Source organism: Nicotiana tabacum, chromosome 16 (genome assembly GCF_000715075.1).
Source record: "Nicotiana tabacum cultivar K326 chromosome 16, ASM71507v2, whole genome shotgun sequence".
Taxonomy (NCBI): Eukaryota; Viridiplantae; Streptophyta; class Magnoliopsida; order Solanales; family Solanaceae; genus Nicotiana; species Nicotiana tabacum.
In genome coordinates, this window is record NC_134095.1 from 82851947 (window position 1) to 82874384 (window position 22438).

A 22438-nucleotide genomic window follows, 5' to 3' on the forward strand; every position below is an offset into this window, starting at 1 on the left:
CGTGCGCTGATAAAAATGGGGCTTTCCAACTCAGATTTATAAAGAAAAGAAATGACCCAACATCTCAACCTGTGTCGAGCCTATGAAAGAGAATGCTCGAATGGAACTAAGAAGATCAAATGATTCAACATAACAGGAAGTGATTCAAGTTGCTACAAAACCTGCCATTTAATTTATCATCATTGCTAAAGCAAATAGCCAAGGCTATGGAACTTAAACTTAATTTAATAAAGCTGTCGACATTATCCTGACCATCAAGCTAAAGAAAAACTGAAATATTTTAGAAGAGTATATAATACTCGTTCCAATTGACAAAATGTAACAAAACATAGGGCCATCACCCAAAACTAAATGTTTATCAGCAGAATAATGAAATGATAATAATGTCTGCTACTAGAGGAGAAATGGTGTCTATCCAAGCAGTATACTGACATTTTGCGATGCTCGAGGGAACTCCAACAACTCGAAGAAGAAGAGCCAAATTCCATTATATTCAATAAATCTCGAAGGCGCAACTATCACCTCAACAAGTGAAGGAGAACGAGCAAGCAAAAGCTTCATGAAATGACGTTCAATTGTGTTGTTCACATAACCTTCTAACTTTATCTTCTCAAGTGACATGAGATCTTGTTCTACACAGTTTGGTGCTGTTAGAAACTCTGTAACTGCGTCTACGTTGATCTCCTCAGCATCTGAGAGTTCTTCCTGTACATACATATATCATATATATTAGAAGTTAAGGTGATACAAATAAAAGGAAATTTATTACAGCACTAGTTTTAAATTATATACAACGAGCACGTATTTTAACCTAGTCATAGGTGGTGCTAGGATATTCTCCGGGAATAGTCAAAATATAAAGAAACAACACCTAAAAGCTAAGAGTATTAGTCAACATATACATAAAAAAGTCTAGCTACACAGTATATTTTTCGGGCAAAAAAGTGTCAATCTTGAACAAGGGTGGAGGAGCCACTGGTAGTAGCTAACCAATCTTATTTTCTATGTTACTGGTCTCACTTTTTATAGACATTTATACATGATTATTTTTTAAGTGATTTAATAGTACGTAAAAGTTTTTTGGCGTTCAGTTTGTATAATATGTGACAATCTAAAGTTTATTCATAAGCAAAAAATTGCGGCCTTTGCATCTAGGCAACAAGTTATAATACGAATTAAACATGTTGAGTAGCAATATAATTTGTCGAGAGATCCATGCCAAGTTAGCTACCTCCATATGATAAATGAACTGCAACACTTTGACCATATATGTTAAGTACGCAATCAGTTAAGTCGCATAGGTACTGTTAGCAGTTTTTGGTTGATGGTACAATAAATATTTCCACCACAATTTTTAACAATATACAGTGACGGCACGATCAAGGCATGCATGTGGTTTATTTATTGTGCTCCAAATAATTCCCTATCCTATAAATAGGTTATGTGCAAAATTGAAGTATGATAAATATTTAAAAAATAAAAGGAAACACGTCTCTCAATAATGATTTTGTACTAATTGCAAAAAGGAATAATGTAACTTCAACATGATAGATAAATACTTCAATGATTCATGAGTAATACAAGGATATATTTAAGTTCAAATGTTTAATTACCTGGATTTCAAGTGTATGCAAATGAGGAGCACTTTGAAGTAAGCAGATAACTGCTGAAATCTGAGCTTTATCAGCAAAACAAAACCCTAATTTAAGAACCACCAAATGCTCCAGTGGAGCCTCAAGCCTCTTTGGAACAACAGTTGGAACTACAAACTTTTAAAAAAAAAACATAAAAGCATGAGAGGGGGGTTTTTAATTAAGTACGTGATTTCAATACAACAATAAATTAAACTATGAATTAAATAGAATAAAATAATAAGTATATATGCAGTTTACCTTGAAAAAAAGACCGTCCAAGCAAAACCCTGTAAGTTTAGGGAAAGAAGCAATCATCTGAAACAAGGTAAACCTTCTCCAAAATTCATAGGTATAGATTCTGTTGCATGTCACAATAGTCACCACTTTCAGCTCAGGACAGGCTTTGAGAAGCTTCAAATCCACATAATGACTGTCAACAATGTGCAAGCAAAGTAGCCGTGGCGCGGAGATATTAAGGAATTGGATACCATCACAACCAGTAATCATCAAGATCAACAGAAGTGGAGCCTCAAGGATGTTTTGCGCCAACTTTTGATTAAAAGACATTAGCTTTAGATCAAGCCTAACAAGATTCTGAAATGATGTAGACGCAAGTGGCAACTTGAAGTTGCAATTGGTAACGTTCAAATAACTCAATTTCGCACACTTGAACAAGAAATGCGGCAAATTATATGGAAATTGAAACGAGTTATCGATGGTGAGTTCGTTAACACCTTTGTTAGAGACATAACGTAGCCAATGATCGATGTCCCAATCGTCTAAATCAGCACTTGATACGTCAAGGAAAAACTTGACGATAGGGCCATTGTGTTGCAACAGTATTTTATTGACGATGTTTTTGAATCCACCATAAGTGACTGATGAATCGTCTTGGTTTATGTCCTCATGGAATTGACGATCTAACACAATGACTGGATGGGTGGACCAGATATGGTACCATTTTTTGGACAAAACACTCATTTGCGCTATTTCTTTGGTGGTCATACGGCATAAAATTTCATCAATCACATTGCTTGGTAGGTCAGATATCCTGTCTATACGGCCAAGTCCGTCACTGTAATGATTCTTCTTTCTACTGCCACCATTCTTTCTTAATAATCTGATTACAAAACAATTCAAATTTTATTAATTAGCACATAAGTTGTGGAAAAACAAGAATGAGTTTTTTCTTTTATCTTTTGTTGAGGGTAAATTAAATAAACGGTCATTGATTTGGAATTCTTTTTAAAGGTTATTGAAAAGCTAGTAGTTAGAACAACGATAATTGAATGAATTTCTAAAGTGAGATTCACATAAATGAAACAGCATAATAATAAACACGGAATAGAGTCAAAAATAGGTAAAAATTAACTTACACTAATTTTTCAATGAATATACGACACATATCTTCATATACACTCTTATCACTAAACTATATATTAATTAATACACATTCATACCTTTATTATGACTTAATCATAGTAAATTAATACGATTTAGTGTAAATACAAGAGTGTGGTAATTAAGTTTTTTCACTAAAACATAATCCATTCTCGATTTGAACGATCTACAAAACTCAATGGTAATAGATGAACAACTACCTTCGTGTGTATGTCAATTTGATGATAATGATAAGACATGATTTGATGTAAATACTTAACGCGGGCAAGTTTTTGCCTTAAAACATAATCCAAACTGGATTTGAACTCTACAAAACTAAGTTATGCCAATAGCAACGTTAACCCTTTATTTCATAATCACAATGGTTATAGGTGAACGAATAGCTTGCCTGTCTATGTCACTTTGAAGATTATCGTTTATAAGATACGTTTTGCTCTAAAAATTTCAACGCACATAAAAATCGATCAACATAAAGTTAACTTTTGCTCTAAACCTAATTAACCATGACCTGAATTTTAGTAATTAAGTTTAACACAAAAATTCGTGAGGGACGTCAAAGGAGAATTCTATACTGGAAACATGCATTAATTGACTTAGATTAGTACACTTCTTAGCGAATGTTACATAAAACATTCACGACTTAAATCAAACAAAAAAACACATTCTAAAGAGAAAATCAAAGATAAAGTCGCCACAGATTGAATAAATTGAAAACCCCAAAAAGAAAGAGAAAAGGGAACTTTTATTTACCTCGCCATTTTAATCAGAAGACCGCAGATAACAATTCTACCTCTGTGCTTTTGTGCTGATATTCTTTCACTACTCCTGTTATTTATAGATTTGACAAAACGTTCAAATTTGGGAAATGGCATACAAAATTTTTGTTTTGGCAGGAAAATGAATTAATATCCTTGATGAAATTAAACTCAAATAGCAGTCATTGATTTTTTTTTCTCAATTAGTTGTAGTATTATATTATGATTTGAAATATTTTCTATCTTGAGTATATATTCATTGGATGTAACGAATAAAATCCTATTACAGTAACCACTCATTTAATGTAGTTGACTCCTAATTTAAATTTTTCCTATAGAGGTTCCTACGAAAGTTGTTTCATCGGTGTCTTCCATGGACAAACAAGGGTAATTTTTGAATTATCTGTAGTTTAAATAATTAATGCACTATCTAATATTCTATGTCCTAAATTATTAACACATGTTTCCTGTTATGAATATATGTAATTTCCCCGTAAAGTTTAAAATGATATAAAATAAAGCTTATATTACCTTCAATTTATTCATTTTAATTTATGTTATATGGATAGTTTGTTGAGTTCAAGAACCAATCCATTATATTATAGAGAAATGTAATAGGTAAATTGATTTGTATTCTTATTTTGTTAAATAAATGAAATTTATAAGTAATAGGAGAGCACACAAGGTGGAGAGTGACGAAACCAATGCTTCTACAATCAAATTTGAGAATGAGAACATGTTCTTTGTTCTTTTTACATATAAACTTGATAAATTTCAAAAATACTGCAGGCAAATGTTTTGGCTCTCAAAATGTCGTAGCTTTCTATAGAAGTAAAAGTATTGAACATTGTCAAAGTATGAACTTTTATTTTTCATGTGAGTGGTATCTGGGCCAGCTCGGCGCACCCAATTATTCCATGAGTACCTGCTACCTTTCACCAGCACATATGCTAAGATTTAAACATTAAATCTCATGTTCTCCACTCACTTCATTGACCACTAGCCTACATGTCTATACCTTATATGCTTGATCATGCCAACTCTAGTCCTAAAAAGATAAGCGGTCGTTGCAAATATAATTCGATCTATATAAATCCCTGGTGACGGGAATTTGTCCTATTTCGCTCGGGACTTAATTATTTCGACTCCAAAACGCCCCCAACTCGTATAAAAGCAAACCTAAACCTATTTTGGCGAGGGAGACGCGACTTTGAGAGAGAAACACAAGCACGAAACACTCGGGAGCATGAATTCATCAATTCTTCCATTCTTCATCTAGTATTCATAATTTTTATGTTTAAAAATAATATTTTGAAGATTGTTATGAACATGAGTGGCTAAGAACCTTGTTAATCTGTGGTTATGGGTTGTTCTTGACTATTGTACATTGACGATTGATTGTTTTGCTTGACTTTATCATATTAATATGATTATTCATTCTTGCACTTAATTATTCTATTGCATAGCTAACAATAGAGTACTATCTGCGAATTTATAGTTGAACTCAAAAGTGGGAACTATAGGTTGCATATAAGATTGAATAGAGTAAGTTCTTGAATCTGGGCATCAGAGAATAGATTCTTGATTAGGATATACATATTCTAGTTGCATTACTTGGCTATTTTTGCAGAAAATATACATGCGTTCTTGTCAAGTTTGATTCTATAGACATATAGTCTTAGGTTGGCTTTAATAGGCGAGCGGGGCGTCGAAAGAAATTCACGAGAATAATAAACCCTACTAATCAATAAATTAGATAAGTCAAGTGATTACATCAACCTGAAGAATGCAATATGAGAGATGTTAATCCCATAACCCTAGAATATCCAATCTCATTGAATTCTCTCTAAGTGTTTGTTTGCTCTACTTGCGATCTTATTTACTTGTTTGTTCATTAGTTGTAGTAATTTAGTACAAAAATCACAATCATCTTCTTCACACTCACTTGAGCATTAAATTTATAAATAGCTTAGATTGGACATTTTAGTTGATCACAAATCCTCGTGGGAATGATACTTTCTTATCATTTTATTACTTATCGACCACATATATCTGCGTGTGCGTTTGGACCCAATAAGATTTTGGCGTCGTTGCTGGGGATTTAGAAATTAGTTATTTGTCTGAAATAAGATCTTGTTTGCTTTTGTTCGAGTGTTAATTTGTTTGACTGTTCCTGACTCTACAGGTGTTCACCTTGAATTGTAAGAAGAAGCAACAGTTTGAACAACCTTCCTCCTCCTGATCCTGAACCCGAAAGACTCTTCCACAGGTTAAGGACTAAGGCAGAAGAAAGAGCAAGAATTGCAAAGTTGGGCATTGTAGTCCAACCACAGCTAATTGAGATGGTAGAAAATAAAGAAAGACTGGTGATTGAGGCCGCAAGGCCTAGACTTGCTAATATGACACAGACTATCGTGAAGCCTGACATCACGTGACACTTTGAGCTCAAACACTACATGGTGCGGCTGATTTAGTCCACAGGGCAGTATGTGGGTCTATCTCATGAAGATCTATAGCGGCACATTCAGAACCTTTTGGAAATTACGGATACTTATAATTATCCTGTCACAACCTAGAATTTCTACCTTCGGAACCGTGATGGCGCCTAATATTTCACTTGCTAGATAAGACAATGTTAGAGGATTATTAAGTCAACTTCAGTCAATTTTAACAATAAAAAAAATTAAGCTAAACAGAAGCTAAAACTGAGTTTGCAGAATAACTTAAAACCCATAATAACTGATACAATTCGGATCTGGTATCACGATTCACGAGCTTCTAAGAGTTACTATAATCAATGTCTGAAAGAAAATACAAATAACTGAAAGAAAGGAAACAGTATAATAAAGGAAGGGACTTTAGGGTCTACGAACGCCAGCAAATCTACCTTGGGTCTCTAACAAGCAAGTCCAGATGCTAACCTCACGATCAGCTAGGGCCGGTACCAAAATCTGCACAAGAAGTGCAGAATGTAGTATGAGTACAGCTGACCCCATGTACTCGTAAGTGTCGAGCCTAACCTCTATGAAGTAGTGACGAGGCTATGACAAGATACCTACATAATAAACATGTGCATTTAATAGTATATGTACAAAATAACAACAAATACGAGCTAGACAAGTAATATCGGGAGGGGGACATGCTACAGGGGATACACGATATGAGAATTTCAGTAGAAATGATAACCAGGACGATCAATATGCCTTTTAAAAGTGAAAATAATTAAACACAGTAAGGAAAAGTGCACGGCATCACCCTTCGTGCTTTTACTCACAACCTCACAGTGAAACAATGAAACTGCACGGCATCACCCTTCATGCTTTTACTCTCAACCTCACAAAATTAATAGATATGGCACAGTATCACCCTTCGTGCATTAACTCTCATATCATGGCACGACATCACCATTCTGGCATTAACACCTACAATATAGCACAACATCACCCTTCGTGCATTAACACTCTCCCTTACCATAAAGTAATGAACAAACAACAACAGGGAGATAGAATGACAAGAACAAGCCTTACTTCAACATTTGGTTCCACAATACCAATCTCAACTTTGAAATCAACACTCAATTATCACCAAAAATCCGTAAACATGATAAGAACGATCAATTTAACAATAACTAGTCTAAACATGGATAACATGATCAAAGAAATCAATAATTACAAGAAACCAAGTCTCACACGCATGCTTACACTCGTCAACAATGCATAAGTACTCGTCACCTCACATATACGTTGTACCCAACATCTAAACATATAACATATAGACAAACAAGTCTTATTCTCTCAAGTGAAGGTTAATCACGACACTTACCTTGCTCCAAAGAGCTAATTCAAAGCTCAACCACGACTTTGCCTTTCAAAACCCTCCGAACTGATAGAATCTAGCAAACTACCAATCAAACGATTCAAATTAAGCCTTAAGAACTACCCACGATTGCAAAGAATTCAATTTAGGTCATTATTAAAAAAAGTCAACAAAAACTAACACCCGGGCCCGCTTGGTCCAAACTCAAAATTCGGACCAAAACCCGATTACCCTTTCACCCCTGAGCCCGGTTATGTAATTTGTTTTAGAATTCGACCTCAACTTGAGGTCTAAATCCCCATTTTACAAAAATCCCTAATTTTACTCAAACCCCTCAATTTCCACCATGAAAACACAAGATTTTAGGTTGAAATCTTAGGAAAAGTAATGAAAGATTGAAGAAACTAGCTTAGGATCACTTACCCAATGATTTGGGGAAGAAAAGTTCTTTGAAAAATCGCCTCTAGGGTTCTTGAGTTTGAAAATTTGAAGAATGAACCAAAAATCCCGTCTAAGTCATATTTGACCAGTTGCAGATGTCGCATTTGCGACCTGGGGTTCGCAAATGCCAGTCCCGCAAATGCAAAGAATCTATCGCAATTGTGAATGCCTTCACATTTCTTCTTTCCTCGCAAATATGAAGAAATGTTCGCAAATGCGAACCATGATCTCCGCAAATGTGCCATTTGATCGCATTTGCGATCACTACCTCCCCCTGTCTCACTTTGCAAATGTGAAGTTTTGTTCGCAAATGCGAACTCTGGCCTCCCAAGATACTATTCACAAATGCGATGAGTAGCTTGGAAATGCAAACCCATCAGTGGTCGCAAATGCGAAGCTTGACCTCGCAATTGCAAGGTCTGAGGCCTGCAACAAAATTGAAGCACACCAACAATGTTCTAAGTCCAAATTTCACTCCCCTATCCGAAACTCACCCCAGCCCTCGGGGCTCTAAACCAATAGTGCACACAAGTCTACAAAAATTATACGAACTTGCTCGCGCGATCAAATCACCAAAATAACACCTGGAACTACGAATTGAACACCAAATCAAATGAAACTTTCAAGAAAACTTTGAAAATTCTATTTTCACAACTGGACGTCCGAATCATACCAAACCAACTTCGTTTCTCACCAAATTTTACAGACAAGTCATAAATATGGTGTTGGACCTATATACCGGGTTTCGAAATCAAAATACGGACCCAATATCCAAAAGTCAACAATTGTTCAAACATTTCAAATTCATTAAGCCTTTAACTTTCAAATTTCAACAAAGTCCGATAACTCGGGCTAGGGACTTTTGAATTCGATTCCGGGCATACCCCCAAGTCCTAAATCACGATACGAATCCACCGAGACCATCAAAAACACAAATCTGGGTCTGTTTGCTCTAAATGTTGACCAAAGTCAACTCAAATAGGTTCCAAAGTAAAAAATTTATATTTTTCACAGTTTTTAATATAAAAGCTTTCCGGAAATGTGCCCGAATTGTGCACATAAATCGAGGAGGGTGCTTTAAGGCTTCGAAACATAGAATTAGGTTTTAAAACATATGATGACCTATCGGGTCATCACATATCCGAATGTTTCCACGGTCTACGTCAGACTGGCATTGTTTCCCTTTTCACTGCTGGGGGAAGCTAAGGAATGGTTAAACAAAGAGCTTGCAAACTCGATCCACACTTGGGATGATCAGGCACAAAAATTCTTAATTAAGTTTTTTCCAACAAAGAAAATAAAGTCGCCGAGGATCCAGATTCTTGGGTTTCAACAACGAGATGGCGAGACTCTTCGTCAAGCTTGGGAAAGATGAGGTGTTGGGACATACCTTTGTGGATGGGTTGGACAAGACCTCCAAATTGAATCTAGACTCATCTTGTGGAGGAAGTTTCATGCAAGAACCATATAGTGAGATTCAGACTCTACCGAACAATTTCACTACAAATGATCATAACTAACAAGGTGAGGTTGACTCAAGAAGGATGATAAAATAGAAAGCACCAGGTACACTTGAGCTGGATGAGATGTCAGCCGTACGAGCATAGATTTCTAAACTAAAAAACCAAATGGCTAAGATGACATAGGTCAAGGGCATCAAATGTAGCAGGTTTAGAGAATGGACATATGTTGTGAAATTTGTGGAGATAGCCATATGAGTGATCAATGTTCAGTGAATCCTAAATGTATTATTATATGGACCAGCAAGGTAGAGACCCAATGAACCATAATAATCAATATGGGAACACCTATAATCCCAAATGGAGGAATCACCCGAATTTCTCATGGGGTGGGAACCAGACCACTCAAAATCAATGCAGGCCTTAAGAAACTATAATCAGCCTCAAAAACCACCGCAACAGATAGAAGAAAGCACTAATGATATGTTGAAAAGGCTGTTTATTGACAACCAACAACTTTAAATAGATAATCAGCAATTGAGGACTAAATTTTGAAATATAGAGAGGCAGATTGGGCAATTGGTTGCACAATAAAATACTCGACATGCAGGGGCCCTTCCCAGTGATACAGATAAGAATCCCTAGGTAAATGTTGTAACTTGAGGAATGGAAGAGATTTAAAAGAAGTAGCAAAAAGAAAGAAATAACAAGTCACTCATATGGGTGAACTGGTCCCCAAAACTGTGGGAGAAGCTGGGAAAGAAACTGAAAAAAGTGAAAAGACTCCAATTGCAAGGCTACCACCTCCTTTACCACAAAGATTGAAGAAGAAAAGTGATGACAGGATGTTCAACAAATTTCTTGATATGCTTAGTCAAATTCAATTGAATCTTCCATTGGTTGATGTGTTACATGAAATCCCAAAATTTCTAAGTATATCAAAGATATTATGGCTAACAAAAGGAGGTTGACAGAGTTTGAGACAGTGGCACTTACTGAAGAGTGCACCTCAAGAATTCAAAAAACATTACCGCAAAAGTTGAAAGATCTGGGGAGCTTCACCATACCTATTCGAATTGGTGAGGTAGATGTGAGATGAGTACTTTGTGATTTGGGGGCTAGCATAAATTTGATGCCCCGATCAGTTTTCAGTCAATTGGGGTTGGGATCCCCAAGGCCAATCACAGTCATGTTGCAGCTTGCTGATAGATCTATTGTCTATCCCGAGGGGGTGATTAAAGATGTGCTACTACAAATAGGATAATTTATTCTGCCAGCTTATTTCATAATACTAGATTATGAAGCCGATGAACACGTCCCCATTATCTTGGGATAACCTCTCTTAGCCACCGCTGATGCTGTAAGAAAAGTTCGTGAAGGAAAAATGATCCTCCGGGTTGATAATGTGGAAGCAGTTTTTAATATGTACAAGGCAATTCAGTTGCATGTGCTTACATCAAAGGAATGATTATCTGATTGAAAAAAAAGAAGAAAAAATGATGTGGGTGCATATCTAGATGACTCTCTAGAGAAAGCACTTATGTTGTTTGACAGCATTGACTTGGATGATGAGGTGAAGGAGATGGTGCATCATCTGGATGCATGTTCTTACATCAAAGGATCGATTTATTTTGAGCCTCTAGATAGACCAACTGGTCCACTCCCAAACCGTCTATTGAAGAAGATCCCAAATTTGAACTCAAGCCCTTACCCTCTCACTTTCATTATACTTATTTGGGTGCTGGTGAAACTTTACATGTTGTTGTATCTTCTGAGTTATCATGTTTTGCTTGAAGAAAAGCTACTTCGCGTCCTTGGAGAGCACAAGCAGGCGATTGGATGGACCATGGCTAACATTCATGGTATTAGCCTAGAATTTTGTATGCATAAAATTCTCAAGGAAGATGGGCACAAACCGAGTGTGGAACACCAAAGCCGCTTGAATCCAGTCATGAAGGAAGTGGTAAGAATAAAGTGACTTGATGCAGGTATTGTCTTTCTCATCATTGATGGCAAGTGGGTAAGTCCAGTCTAGTGTGTATCTAAAAAAGGTGGAATGACGGTGGTCATAAATGATAATAATGAATTAATTCCATAGGACTGTCACCGGTTGGAGAATTTGCATTGACTAGCGGAAACTGAATAGTGCTACTAGAAAAGATCACTTCCCCCTTCCCTTTATTGATCTGATGTTATATAGGTTAGCCGGATAATACTACTATTTTTTTCTTGATGGATATTCCGGCTATAACCAGATCTCTATTGCACCAGAGGACCAAGAGAAAACCACTTTCATTGTCCTTATAGCACTTATATGTTTAAGCGAATGCCATTTGGGTTGTGCAATGCACCTATGACTTTTCAACGGTGCAAGATGACAATCTTCATTGATATAGTAGAAATTGTTTTGAAGTATTTATGGAAGATTTTCAGTCTTCGGACTATCTTTTGATGAATGCTTAACAAATTTGAGTAAAGTGCTTGCCAGGTGTGAAGAAATGAACTTAGTGTTGGACTGGGAGAAGTGTCATTTTATAGTATGAGAAGGAATTGTACTTGGTCACAAGGTGTCCAAAGATGGGTTGGTGGTGGATAAGGCAAAAGTGGATACAACTGAAAAACTGCCGCCTGATAAGTAGGGATTTTGACCTCTTATTTGCTCTCTTTTACTTACGTTTTAGCTCAAATGCTTAAAGGTATTCCCGAAAACTAACGATATAAAATATAATTTCCCCATAAAGTTTAAAATGATATAAAATAAAGCTTATATTACCTTCAATTTATTCATTTTAATTTATGTTATATGGATATTGTTGAGTTCAAGAACCAATCCATCATATTATAGAGAAATATAATAGGTAAATTGATTTGTATTCTTATTTTGTTAAATAAATGAAATTTATAAGTAATAGGAGAGCACAGAAGGTGGAGAGTGACGAGACCAAAGCTTCTACAATCAAATTTGAGAATGAGAACGTGTTCTTTGTTCTTTTTACATATAAACTTGATAAATTTCAAAAATACTGCAGGCAAATTTTTTGGCTCTCAAAATGTTGTAGCTTTCTATAGAAGTAAAAGTATTGAACATCGTCAAAGTATGAACTTTTATTTTTCACGTGAGTGGTACCCGGGCCAACTCGGTGTACCCAAATTATTCCATGGTTACATGCTTACCTTTCACCAACACATATGCTAGGATTTAAACATGAAATCTCATGTCCTCCTCTTACTTCATTGACCACTAGCCACACGTCTATATCTTAGATGCTTGATCACGCCCAACTCTTGTCCTAATATAAAAGGATAAGTGGTCGTTGCAAATATAATTCGGTCTAAGAGTCCGAAGTCGATTCCCATAAAAAATTACTAAAGCTTTGCTACAACTGTTCAATATTTCTATGAAATACAAGTTCAAACAATTTTCTTGTCATAAAGATTGTGATTTTTATTTTAAAAGTAATTAACTAACAAATAAGCAGTAAAATTATCAATTAACGAGGATGAAGTTGGAGCAAATGTTAAGAAGAGTTATCATTTTTCGAATTGTTGAAACCTTCTCGCTACATCTCCTATAATTTCGCAAAGTATTCTCTACTATCATGAGTACTTCATGTATCGAAATTCTCTCCTGAGCAACTAAATTTAGTAGACATATTCTCTTGAATTATGCTAGCTGGCACTATCTTAGCACTCACTATGACTACATCAAGACTTTGTTATTCCTAAACCAACCTTTAAACCCGTCATATTGATTCCTCACATACGTTATGAGTGACTTTGTTCAATAACCTTCTAAATATGTACCCTTTCCCAAGCAATATACAATAAATAGGTACAGTCAATTGATGAACATTCAATCAACTAAAATAAGCACGTAGCGAACAAGTAGAGAAAATAAATTCAAAGGCAAAAATTATATTCGAATAGAAAAGTTCATTCCTCAAAATGTTCAATGAAACTCAAGATAGAAATTTTGCTATTCATAGTCATACTAACAATTATATTAATAATTAAAAGCATTAATCTACAAACAAGAAAGAATTGAAAGAAGAATTCTTATGATCCGTTGCTTGCATGCACTTGCTCCAGCTATCTTTTCTCTCAAAAATAATAACTTTCCCCATTTAAAACGAGTTTAAAAGATATTTCTAGGACACGATTGAAGTGTCCAAGTTCAAAAATCCACTAGAAAACAAAAATAGCTCGGATAGAAGCAGTCATCGCCCATGGCCGCCCCAGCCTCCGCCTCGTGCCATGTAAGGCACTAACCTTGGCGCCTTTGGATCCGCTAGGCACCGAAGTTTCACCGCCCAACACCATCTAGGGCGCCAATATTTCATCGTCTAAGGCGCCAATATTTTAGTGTTAGGCGCTGGCAATGATCTTCCCTTACCTTGCACCATTTGTCGCGCCTAGTTCTCTTGAAAGTGGGTTTCGACGTGTGACAACTCTTTTAAACCGAATTTCATACTATACGAATTATCGAATTATAACTACCCTATGCGAGCATATTAATTAAGAGAGTAGAGAGTCCAAATAACCGATCAATTTTGTCACGCCCCAAATCTGGGCCTGGACGTATCAGACACCCGGTGCCTGACTACTTGTGACCAAGCAAACCAACTACTGACTGAATAAACATGTGATATCATAACATACTGAATGCGGAAGATAAACTAACACATGTTGCTATATTGAATGCCTGAGTGATATCAATCAATATGCGGAAACACTAACATAAGTCTAAAATATATCTGTAGCCAGCATTACTTAACATGAAAAACATGCGACTCTGTCTAACTATTAATCTACTCTATGAAGCCTCTAATGAAGTACTGAAAACACTGACTGTCTGTAAATACTGAAAGACTGTAAAGTCATGATAATGCCCCGAAAGAACTAGGGTTCACCAATTAGCTGGTTGTTGCGACCAAAACACTCACGCAAGTGTACGCGATCGACAAGTAATATAGTAGTAAGTAGAGTATCGTTCCCACGAGGAATTGTGATCAACTTCTCGACTGATGAAGACTCAAACAATTATCAATTCAAGCTAAATTATCACAAAATATATAAAAAACCAATTTACAACTTACTTAATAATTGCAATATAATTCAACACAAAATTACTACACCAATTACACAATATTTTGATAACAATTTTAGTAAAGATATTCCAGGGTCATGGACTTGCTAGAGATCATGCTACTATTTTAGCTTAAGATTGATTTATTGAATTATCCGGGTTATTGATTATAAGATTAATAATATTCATAAGAATCTTTCGAGTTCTTATGCATCTATTCAAGTTAAACTAATACCTATATGTCTATGGTATTAATATTAGCAAGAATGCATTTACAACTCCTATTTTTCAACCAAGCAAGGCAATTAAGTATAGTTCTATCTTAATTGCGAATCTTTCACCCGATGCCCAGGATCCGGATCTTGCTCTATTTGATTCTATATGCAATCAAGAATTTCCTTTTTCAAGTTTAACTCAAGATCCGTAAATAATATTTCAATGTTAGCTACGCAGTAAAATAATTAAAAGCAGAATCAAATAAACAACCCATAACAATAAATTCAAGATCTTCAATCTAAGCTTCAAACAACAAGATCATCTAACATCCATGACCCAAGAATACTTGAGTTTTTAGCTACTCATATTCACATAAAAATCAACAATAAAAGTCTTAAATATAATATAAACAAACAAATAGAAGAAAGTTTAGAAGAACTCTTTGAATCCTTGCTCCAAGATGTTCTTCTTCTTCTCCTTTCTTAGCTCCAAGATGAAGCTCCTCCTTCTTCTATGGCTTTTTCTCTCTCAAAATCTGATCTCCTATCTCAATAATGGAGCTTTACTTTATGTAAGTTGAGTGGATCCTCTCAGATTTCCCATTTTGCCCCCAAATAATTGATTTTCCGGACTGGACTAGCGTGCCCGCGCATCTGGGCGTGCTAGTTTGCCCAGTATTCTGTCTTGGACGCGCACAACTAGCGCGGCCGCGCATCTGGGCGCGCTACTGACCGCTCTATTGGGAACTCGATAAAATTCAAAACATGAAAGTTGTAGCCCTTTTAAATAGCTTTCCATCAATATATTATGGAGCCCAAACGGAGTTTTGAGCAAAAGGTTATGGCCATTTTACTCAACTTGATTCCAACTTGATTTATTTAGCTTTTACTCAGACTTCAAAGCCTCAAATTACTCAAATTCATCCCGAATTAATTCTTAAGTTGGAAACTCTTCCTTCAAGGCATAGATCATGAATTTAGTATAATTCATAATCATTTAAGCTCAAATATTTGTAAAATGCAATAATTAAAGTGTTGTTACTACGACTAAAACACGAGTTTTTAGCCTATGATCAACACCCCACACTTAAACCATTGCTCGTCCTCGAGCAATTAACATACACTTCAGATAAGGACGATCTTTTTATCAAACAATTTCTTGTAATAACACATGTTGATACTTAGGTACCAATTCATAATAATTCAACCTCAAGACATGACTCACAAGTGCCACGCATTTTCATAACTTTGCTTACTTGCTCTAACACAAAGGTCAAAAATTCTCCTTGCCTTTAAAAATCATGTGCCCTCCCACAAATAATATAGACTAGTTCCTCTCAAAATAATAATCAAGAATATTCAGGAACTCAAAATAGGAAGAATTAACTCACTCTCAGAATAGAAATTCATGTGCAACAGATGACATACCATATGCTTGCCCCTAGTGTAATACTCTACTAATTGAACTTATTCAGTCAAGGATCTAGTAGGACTTTTATTGGTTGTAATGTAGGCTAGAAAAAAAGGTGTGAAAAATATAGAATGTAGTAACTACACCTCTTTGAACACTTCCATACATACAACATATTTCAAAATTTCAGCATCATTCCTATGTTAAACCATCTCCAACCTTTTTGAGATTTTACATCCTAACAACAAATTTCATTCTCTTCAAGCACCTTAGGTTAGGGAATGTTACTACTGAAAATTCATCCCCTATATATATACATATATACATATATGAATTATTCTTCACTCTTTTTTTTTTGATTTATTTTTCAAATAAACCAACCAATCTCTTCTCAACTTCTTCAACATTAAAACAACATTAAGTGCTCATGAGAGATAGAGGTGCAAACAACTAATATATTACATAAATTGGTAAGGTTTATAACGTGGGTGCCAAAGAAATAGGATTAACGGCTCAAAAGGTTTGACTAAGATATATACAATTAGGTGGAAATAATTATCAAACTGGTTCAACAAAGAAATGCCTATATCATCTCCTAAACTGAATAATGCTACTATTTCGCTTTGCAAAACACTTGGGGGCAAGTTCTAGACATCAACTATTATACACAGAATATTCCAGCAATCCTTACTTACATATTGGCACACAATTCACTCAAGCTTGGATCTTTCTCGACTCTCTAGTCAAAGCAGTTAAGCATAGTCATAATTATACAATTTAAGGCACTTACTTTAGAATCAAGAATTGAGATTTGAACATCACAAATAAGGCATATATCACTTTTCAAGCATGTGCATTTGAGAAGAATTAACTCTTTAATTTAGGAACTTTTTATTCAATTGACATAAAGGAGAAAAAAATTACTATACCCGGTTCAAATACACCCTTGGAAAAGAACCATGGCATAAAGAAAAACCAAGGGGAATTATTTAAATTAAACCAAAACTAACGTACATTAAACTGAAAAATAAAATAAACAAAAATATATTATTATTTTTTTTCGAATTTATTCTGATTTTTTTTTGTTTTTTTTTCCGACTAAATCAAGAAAATCTAGTAGCAATATTTCGAAATTAGGACTATATCTATCAATACTGTAATTTAACAAAACAAACTAAAGAAACTTCAACACACTAAATAAAATCAAAAAAAAATAATAATTAAACTCAATCAAACAAAGAGCAATTTGACAAAGTAAATACATTATAATAGGGGCAAACCACCCCACACTTAAAAACTTGCATTGTCCCTAATGCAAAATAAAAACAAAATAGATCAGAAAAAATACTCCCTGAGGCCATTGGCCTAAGCATCTTCTTCTTCTTCAAATGTGCGCAGATATTCCTCGTCTTCTGAGGGAACATTGTCCCCTTCCCCATCCTTGTCGGCTACTAGATACAACCTCATTTAGTCCAATGTTTGATCTTTTGCTTGGGCGCCTAGACATTTTATCTGCACAACATGATATATTAGCTAAAAAAATCATTTTAGAGCAGGTGGAGTATTCCACACTTATGTTAATATCATGTTGACACTTAGTATGTATAACAGGAATTCAGACTACCCTGTTCTTCAATTAGAATGATATAATGTTTATTGGTCTACCTAATATTAGAGATACTTACTACAATTGTACATAAAAATAAAAATTACAAACTAAGCTTAAAATATAAACAATAAACATAAAAACAAATTAGTCTATTTTACAAAATTCAAAATTATTATACAAAATATACTACACAGGCGTATATACAAATCCTACATAGACAATATACAATGTGAACCACTTTTTGCTTCCACCTTGAACTTATGAATTGTACCCCTAACAAGGCATCAAGTCTGTCGCTATGCTTCTTTGGTGAGGCTACAAAGATAACCAGGCCAAGTAATAAATTTTTCACTCAACACTTCTCGGCCTTTGTATGAGGAATGTAATTTTTGCTTTTTGGCATAATAAATTCAAGAATATAGACACTTTCATCCTCACTCTTTAACTTCCCCATAGGGTCAGGTGGCTCGATTACTATCTTACTATCTAAACACAATGTGGAAAAATGATTGGAATGAGGTCTAATGCGCCATAACTCATGAATTTTACTACTATTTACATCCCCATTTATACAAACACTTAATTCTTCTAAAGTAATGTTATCTACTCCCTCACATGACTCTAGAGCACTCTTCTTAACATGGACATCCTCAAGAAAAATATGATCTAATGATTGGTATTCTTGTTTTAGCTCCTCTATTTGGTCTAGAAGATTTTTTTCAGCTTCATACAACTCATCATTAAATTGTTGGGCGTTACACGCATCAATCTTTGCACTCAAATCTGAATCCAAGTTATGCACAACCAAGCCAAAATTATCACTTTTTTGTGCAAGATCATCTCTCTCCTTAGACCAATCTTTCATCACTGTTGTTAGTAAACAATGTCGTTTTGCAGAATCCACTAATCGAGAATATCCGTCCCAATACCAACCCTTACTCCCATATTCAAATTCAGATGTCCAAGAGGTTAGGTCATGACTTAGCCAAAAAATATGGGCCATAAAAATCTTTGATTAACTAAGCGTCTTCATCATTAACCTTACCTCTGTATATTTCATCCTCAGATATCATCCTGAGAGAACTAGAAACATACTAAGAGAAAAATCAAATAGTTATAAAAATAACATATTTACAAAAAGAAAAGAAAATAAACTTGTAAAGATAATAATAAAAGTCTAACCCAGAAGAATAGTTAATGTCTAATTCCCCGGCAACGGCGCCAAAAACTTGTTGCGACCAAAACACTCACGCAAGTGTACGCGATCGACAAGTAATATAGTAGTAAGTAGAGTATCGTTCCCACGAGGAATTGTGATCAACTTCTCGACTGATGAAGACTCAAACAATTATCAATTCAAGCTAAATTATCACAAAATATATAAAGAACCAATTTACAACTTACTTAATAATTGCAATATAATTCAACACAAAATTACTACACCAATTACACAATATTTTGATAACAATTTTAGTAAAGATATTCCAGGGTCATGGACTTGCTAGAGATCATGCTACTATTTTAGCTTAAGATTGATTTATTGAATTATCCGGGTTATTGATTATAGGATTAATAATATTCATAAGAATCTTTCGAGTTCTTATGCATCTATTCAAGTTAAACTAATACCTATATGTCTGTGGTATTAATATTAGCAAGAATGCATTTACAACTCCTATTTTTCAACCAAGCAAGGCAATTAAGTATAGTTCTATCTTAATTGCGAATCTTTCACCCGATGCCCAGGATCCGGATCTTGCTCTATTTGATTCTATATGCAATCAAGAATTTCCTTTTTCAAGTTTAACTCAAGATCCGTAATTAATATTTCAATGTTAGCTACGCAGTAAAATAATTAAAAGCAGAATCAAATAAACAACTTATAACAATAAATTCAAGATCTTCAATCTAAGCTTCAAACAACAAGATCATCTAACATCCATGACCCAAGAATACTTAGAGTTTTTAGCTACTCATATTCACATAAAAATCAACAATAAAAGTCTTAAACATAATATAAACAAACAAATAGAAGAAAGTTTAGAAGAACTCTTTGAATCCTTGCTCCAAGATGTTGTTCTTCTTCTCCTTTCTTAGCTCCAAGATGAAGCTCCTCCTTCTTCTATGGCTTTTTCTCCCTCAAAATCTGATCTCCTATCTCAATAATGGAGCTTTACTTTATGTAAGTTGAGCGGATCCTCTCAGATTTCCCATTTTGCCCCCAAATAATTGATTTCCCGGACTGGACTAGCGCGCCCGCACATCTAGGCGCGCTAGTTTGCCCAGTATTCTGTCTTGGACGCGCACAACTAGCGCGGCCGCGCATCTGGGCGCGCTACTGACCGCGCTATTGGGAACTCGATAAAATTCAAAACATGACAGTTGTAGCCCTTTTAAATAGCTTTCCATCAATATATTATGGAGCCCAAACGGAGTTCTGAGGAAAACGTTATGGCCATTTTACTCAACTTGATTTATTTAGCTTTTACTCAGACTTTAAAGCCTCAAATTACTCAAATTTATCCTGAATTAATTCTTAAGTTGGAAACTCTTCATGCAAGGCATAAATCATGAATTTAGTATAATTAATAATCATTTAAGCTCAAATATTTGTAAAATGCAATAATTAAAGTGTTGTTACTACGACTAAAACACGAGTTTTTAGCCTATGATCACTGGTACAAGAATCATAGCACTTAGAATCATCAACCTAAAAATCGTTACCTGTATCGTGAGATGCAAGCCCCGGGCGAAAGGGACGTTAGTACATTTAAATTGCACTGATATTTAAAATAACTAAAAGAAAGAATTGTAAATGCTGAAACTGAAACTGAGCTGATAACTGAGAACTGATAATAGAAAACTGAAATGATAATTGATAATTGATAACTGATAACTAAACTGAACAAAGGAAGTAAGGATATGAATACTTCTTCTTCTGAATGATGAACCACCTGTTTATCTGAATAAACTACGGCCTCAGGCTCAATATATATGTGCACAAGCTACGGCCTCAGGCTCAAGTATACGTATACATAACTACGGCCTCAGACCCAAAAATAGATAAAGCACAAACTACGGCCTCAGGCCAAAACATGCATAAAACATGAACTACAGCCTTAGGCCCAAACATGCATAAAGCATAAACTACGGTCTCGGGCCCAAATATATGTATTCAACATTTAGGGATTTAAATTCAGGAACTGAGAATCATATTGCAATATGTGATGCTGAAATACTGAATCATATTGAGTTACATGATACTGAATACTGAATAGGACTAGACTGAGACATGTATTCTTGAACTGATTATGAACACTAAAACTTCAATTGTATATGACATGTTGAGTAATTTAGGCTGAGACTCATGGGCATCAAACCCAAGTTTATATTGACTTCGCATTAAGCTCACAACATTTATAATGAAAGTCATGAACGAGTTATGAAGCTAGAGAATTCTACAACTATTCAAGGAACTAGGTTTAACTATATTTCTGATGCAATTAGTAACGTCGTAAAAAACGTATGGGGAGAATTATTAACATTCCCAAACATAGAGAGTTATCCTCACTTACCTTGACTATGGTCCTTTTAAGCGTATCACAATGTTTATCGCCTCTTTCAACTATAATCTATGTCAATATATATCAAGAGGAAATAATATTAGCATTAATTCTCATGTTTTACTCACTTAGGCATTTTATCAAAAACTTTATAGGCGTAAAGCCTCAAAGCCTTTAGTAATTGGTCTTTTCTTCACCAAATTCTCATTCTACTACTTCTAGGTCTACAATCCCAAATAGATGTAACTAATATCATTTCTCATCACCCAAATGTTTACAACAATTACAAGTCAACAATTACAAGTCATATGGTTCTCTTTATCAAACACATTTACTATTCTCCCAAAACTCACCAATTCATAGTGAAAGGACCCGGTCGGTTGTTTCGAGAGTTGTAGCCATATTTTATCATTTTCTACTTCTTCTGTGTTCTACAGTTGTATTATGACTTACCGAGTTAGTTGGTTCGGGTCCGGAGTGATTTCAAAATGAATTGAGACATTTAGTCTCTTATTTAAGTTGAAAAAGTTGACTGGATAATGACTTATGTGTAAACGACCTCGAATTTGAATTTTGATGGTTTTGTTATCTCCGTTAAGTGATTTAGACTTATAAGCGCATCCAGATTGTGTTTTGGAGGTCTTTAGTAGAATAGGCTTGAAATGCCAAAAGTTGGAAATTTGGAAAAATTTGACCGGGAGTGGACTTTTTGATATCAGGGTCGGAATGGATTCTCAGAAGTTGGAGCAGGTTCTTTGTGACGTTTATGACTTGTGTGTAGAATTTGAGGTCAATCGAACGTGATTTGATAGGTTTTGACGTCGTTCGTATAATTTGGAAATTTCAAAGTTCATTAGGCTTAAATCCGTGTGTAATTCATGTTTTTGATGTTGTTTGAGGTGGTTTGAGGATTCCACTAACTTCGTATGATGTTTTGGGACTTGTTGGTATGTTTGGTTAAAGTTTCAAGGGTCTCGGGTGAATTTCGGGTGGTTAACGCATCATTTTTGGCATTTGAGTGATAACTGATATTTGTTGGTTATTACT

The 22438-nt window shown here is 35.0% G+C and overlaps 1 protein-coding gene across 1 annotated transcript; it reads right to left on the minus strand.

Annotated features, from left to right (window-relative positions):
- Positions 1 to 411: 411 nt before the first annotated feature.
- On the minus strand, positions 412 to 3793 carry LOC107786418 (F-box/FBD/LRR-repeat protein At1g13570-like). Its single transcript, XM_016607885.2, has 4 exons — positions 3786 to 3793; positions 1893 to 2754; positions 1614 to 1769; positions 412 to 705 (listed from the first exon to the last, which is right to left on the minus strand). The coding sequence occupies exons 1-4, from the start codon at positions 3791 to 3793 to the stop codon at positions 412 to 414; spliced, it is 1320 nt and encodes a 439-aa protein (XP_016463371.2).
- Between the last annotated feature and the right edge of the window lie 18645 nt (positions 3794 to 22438).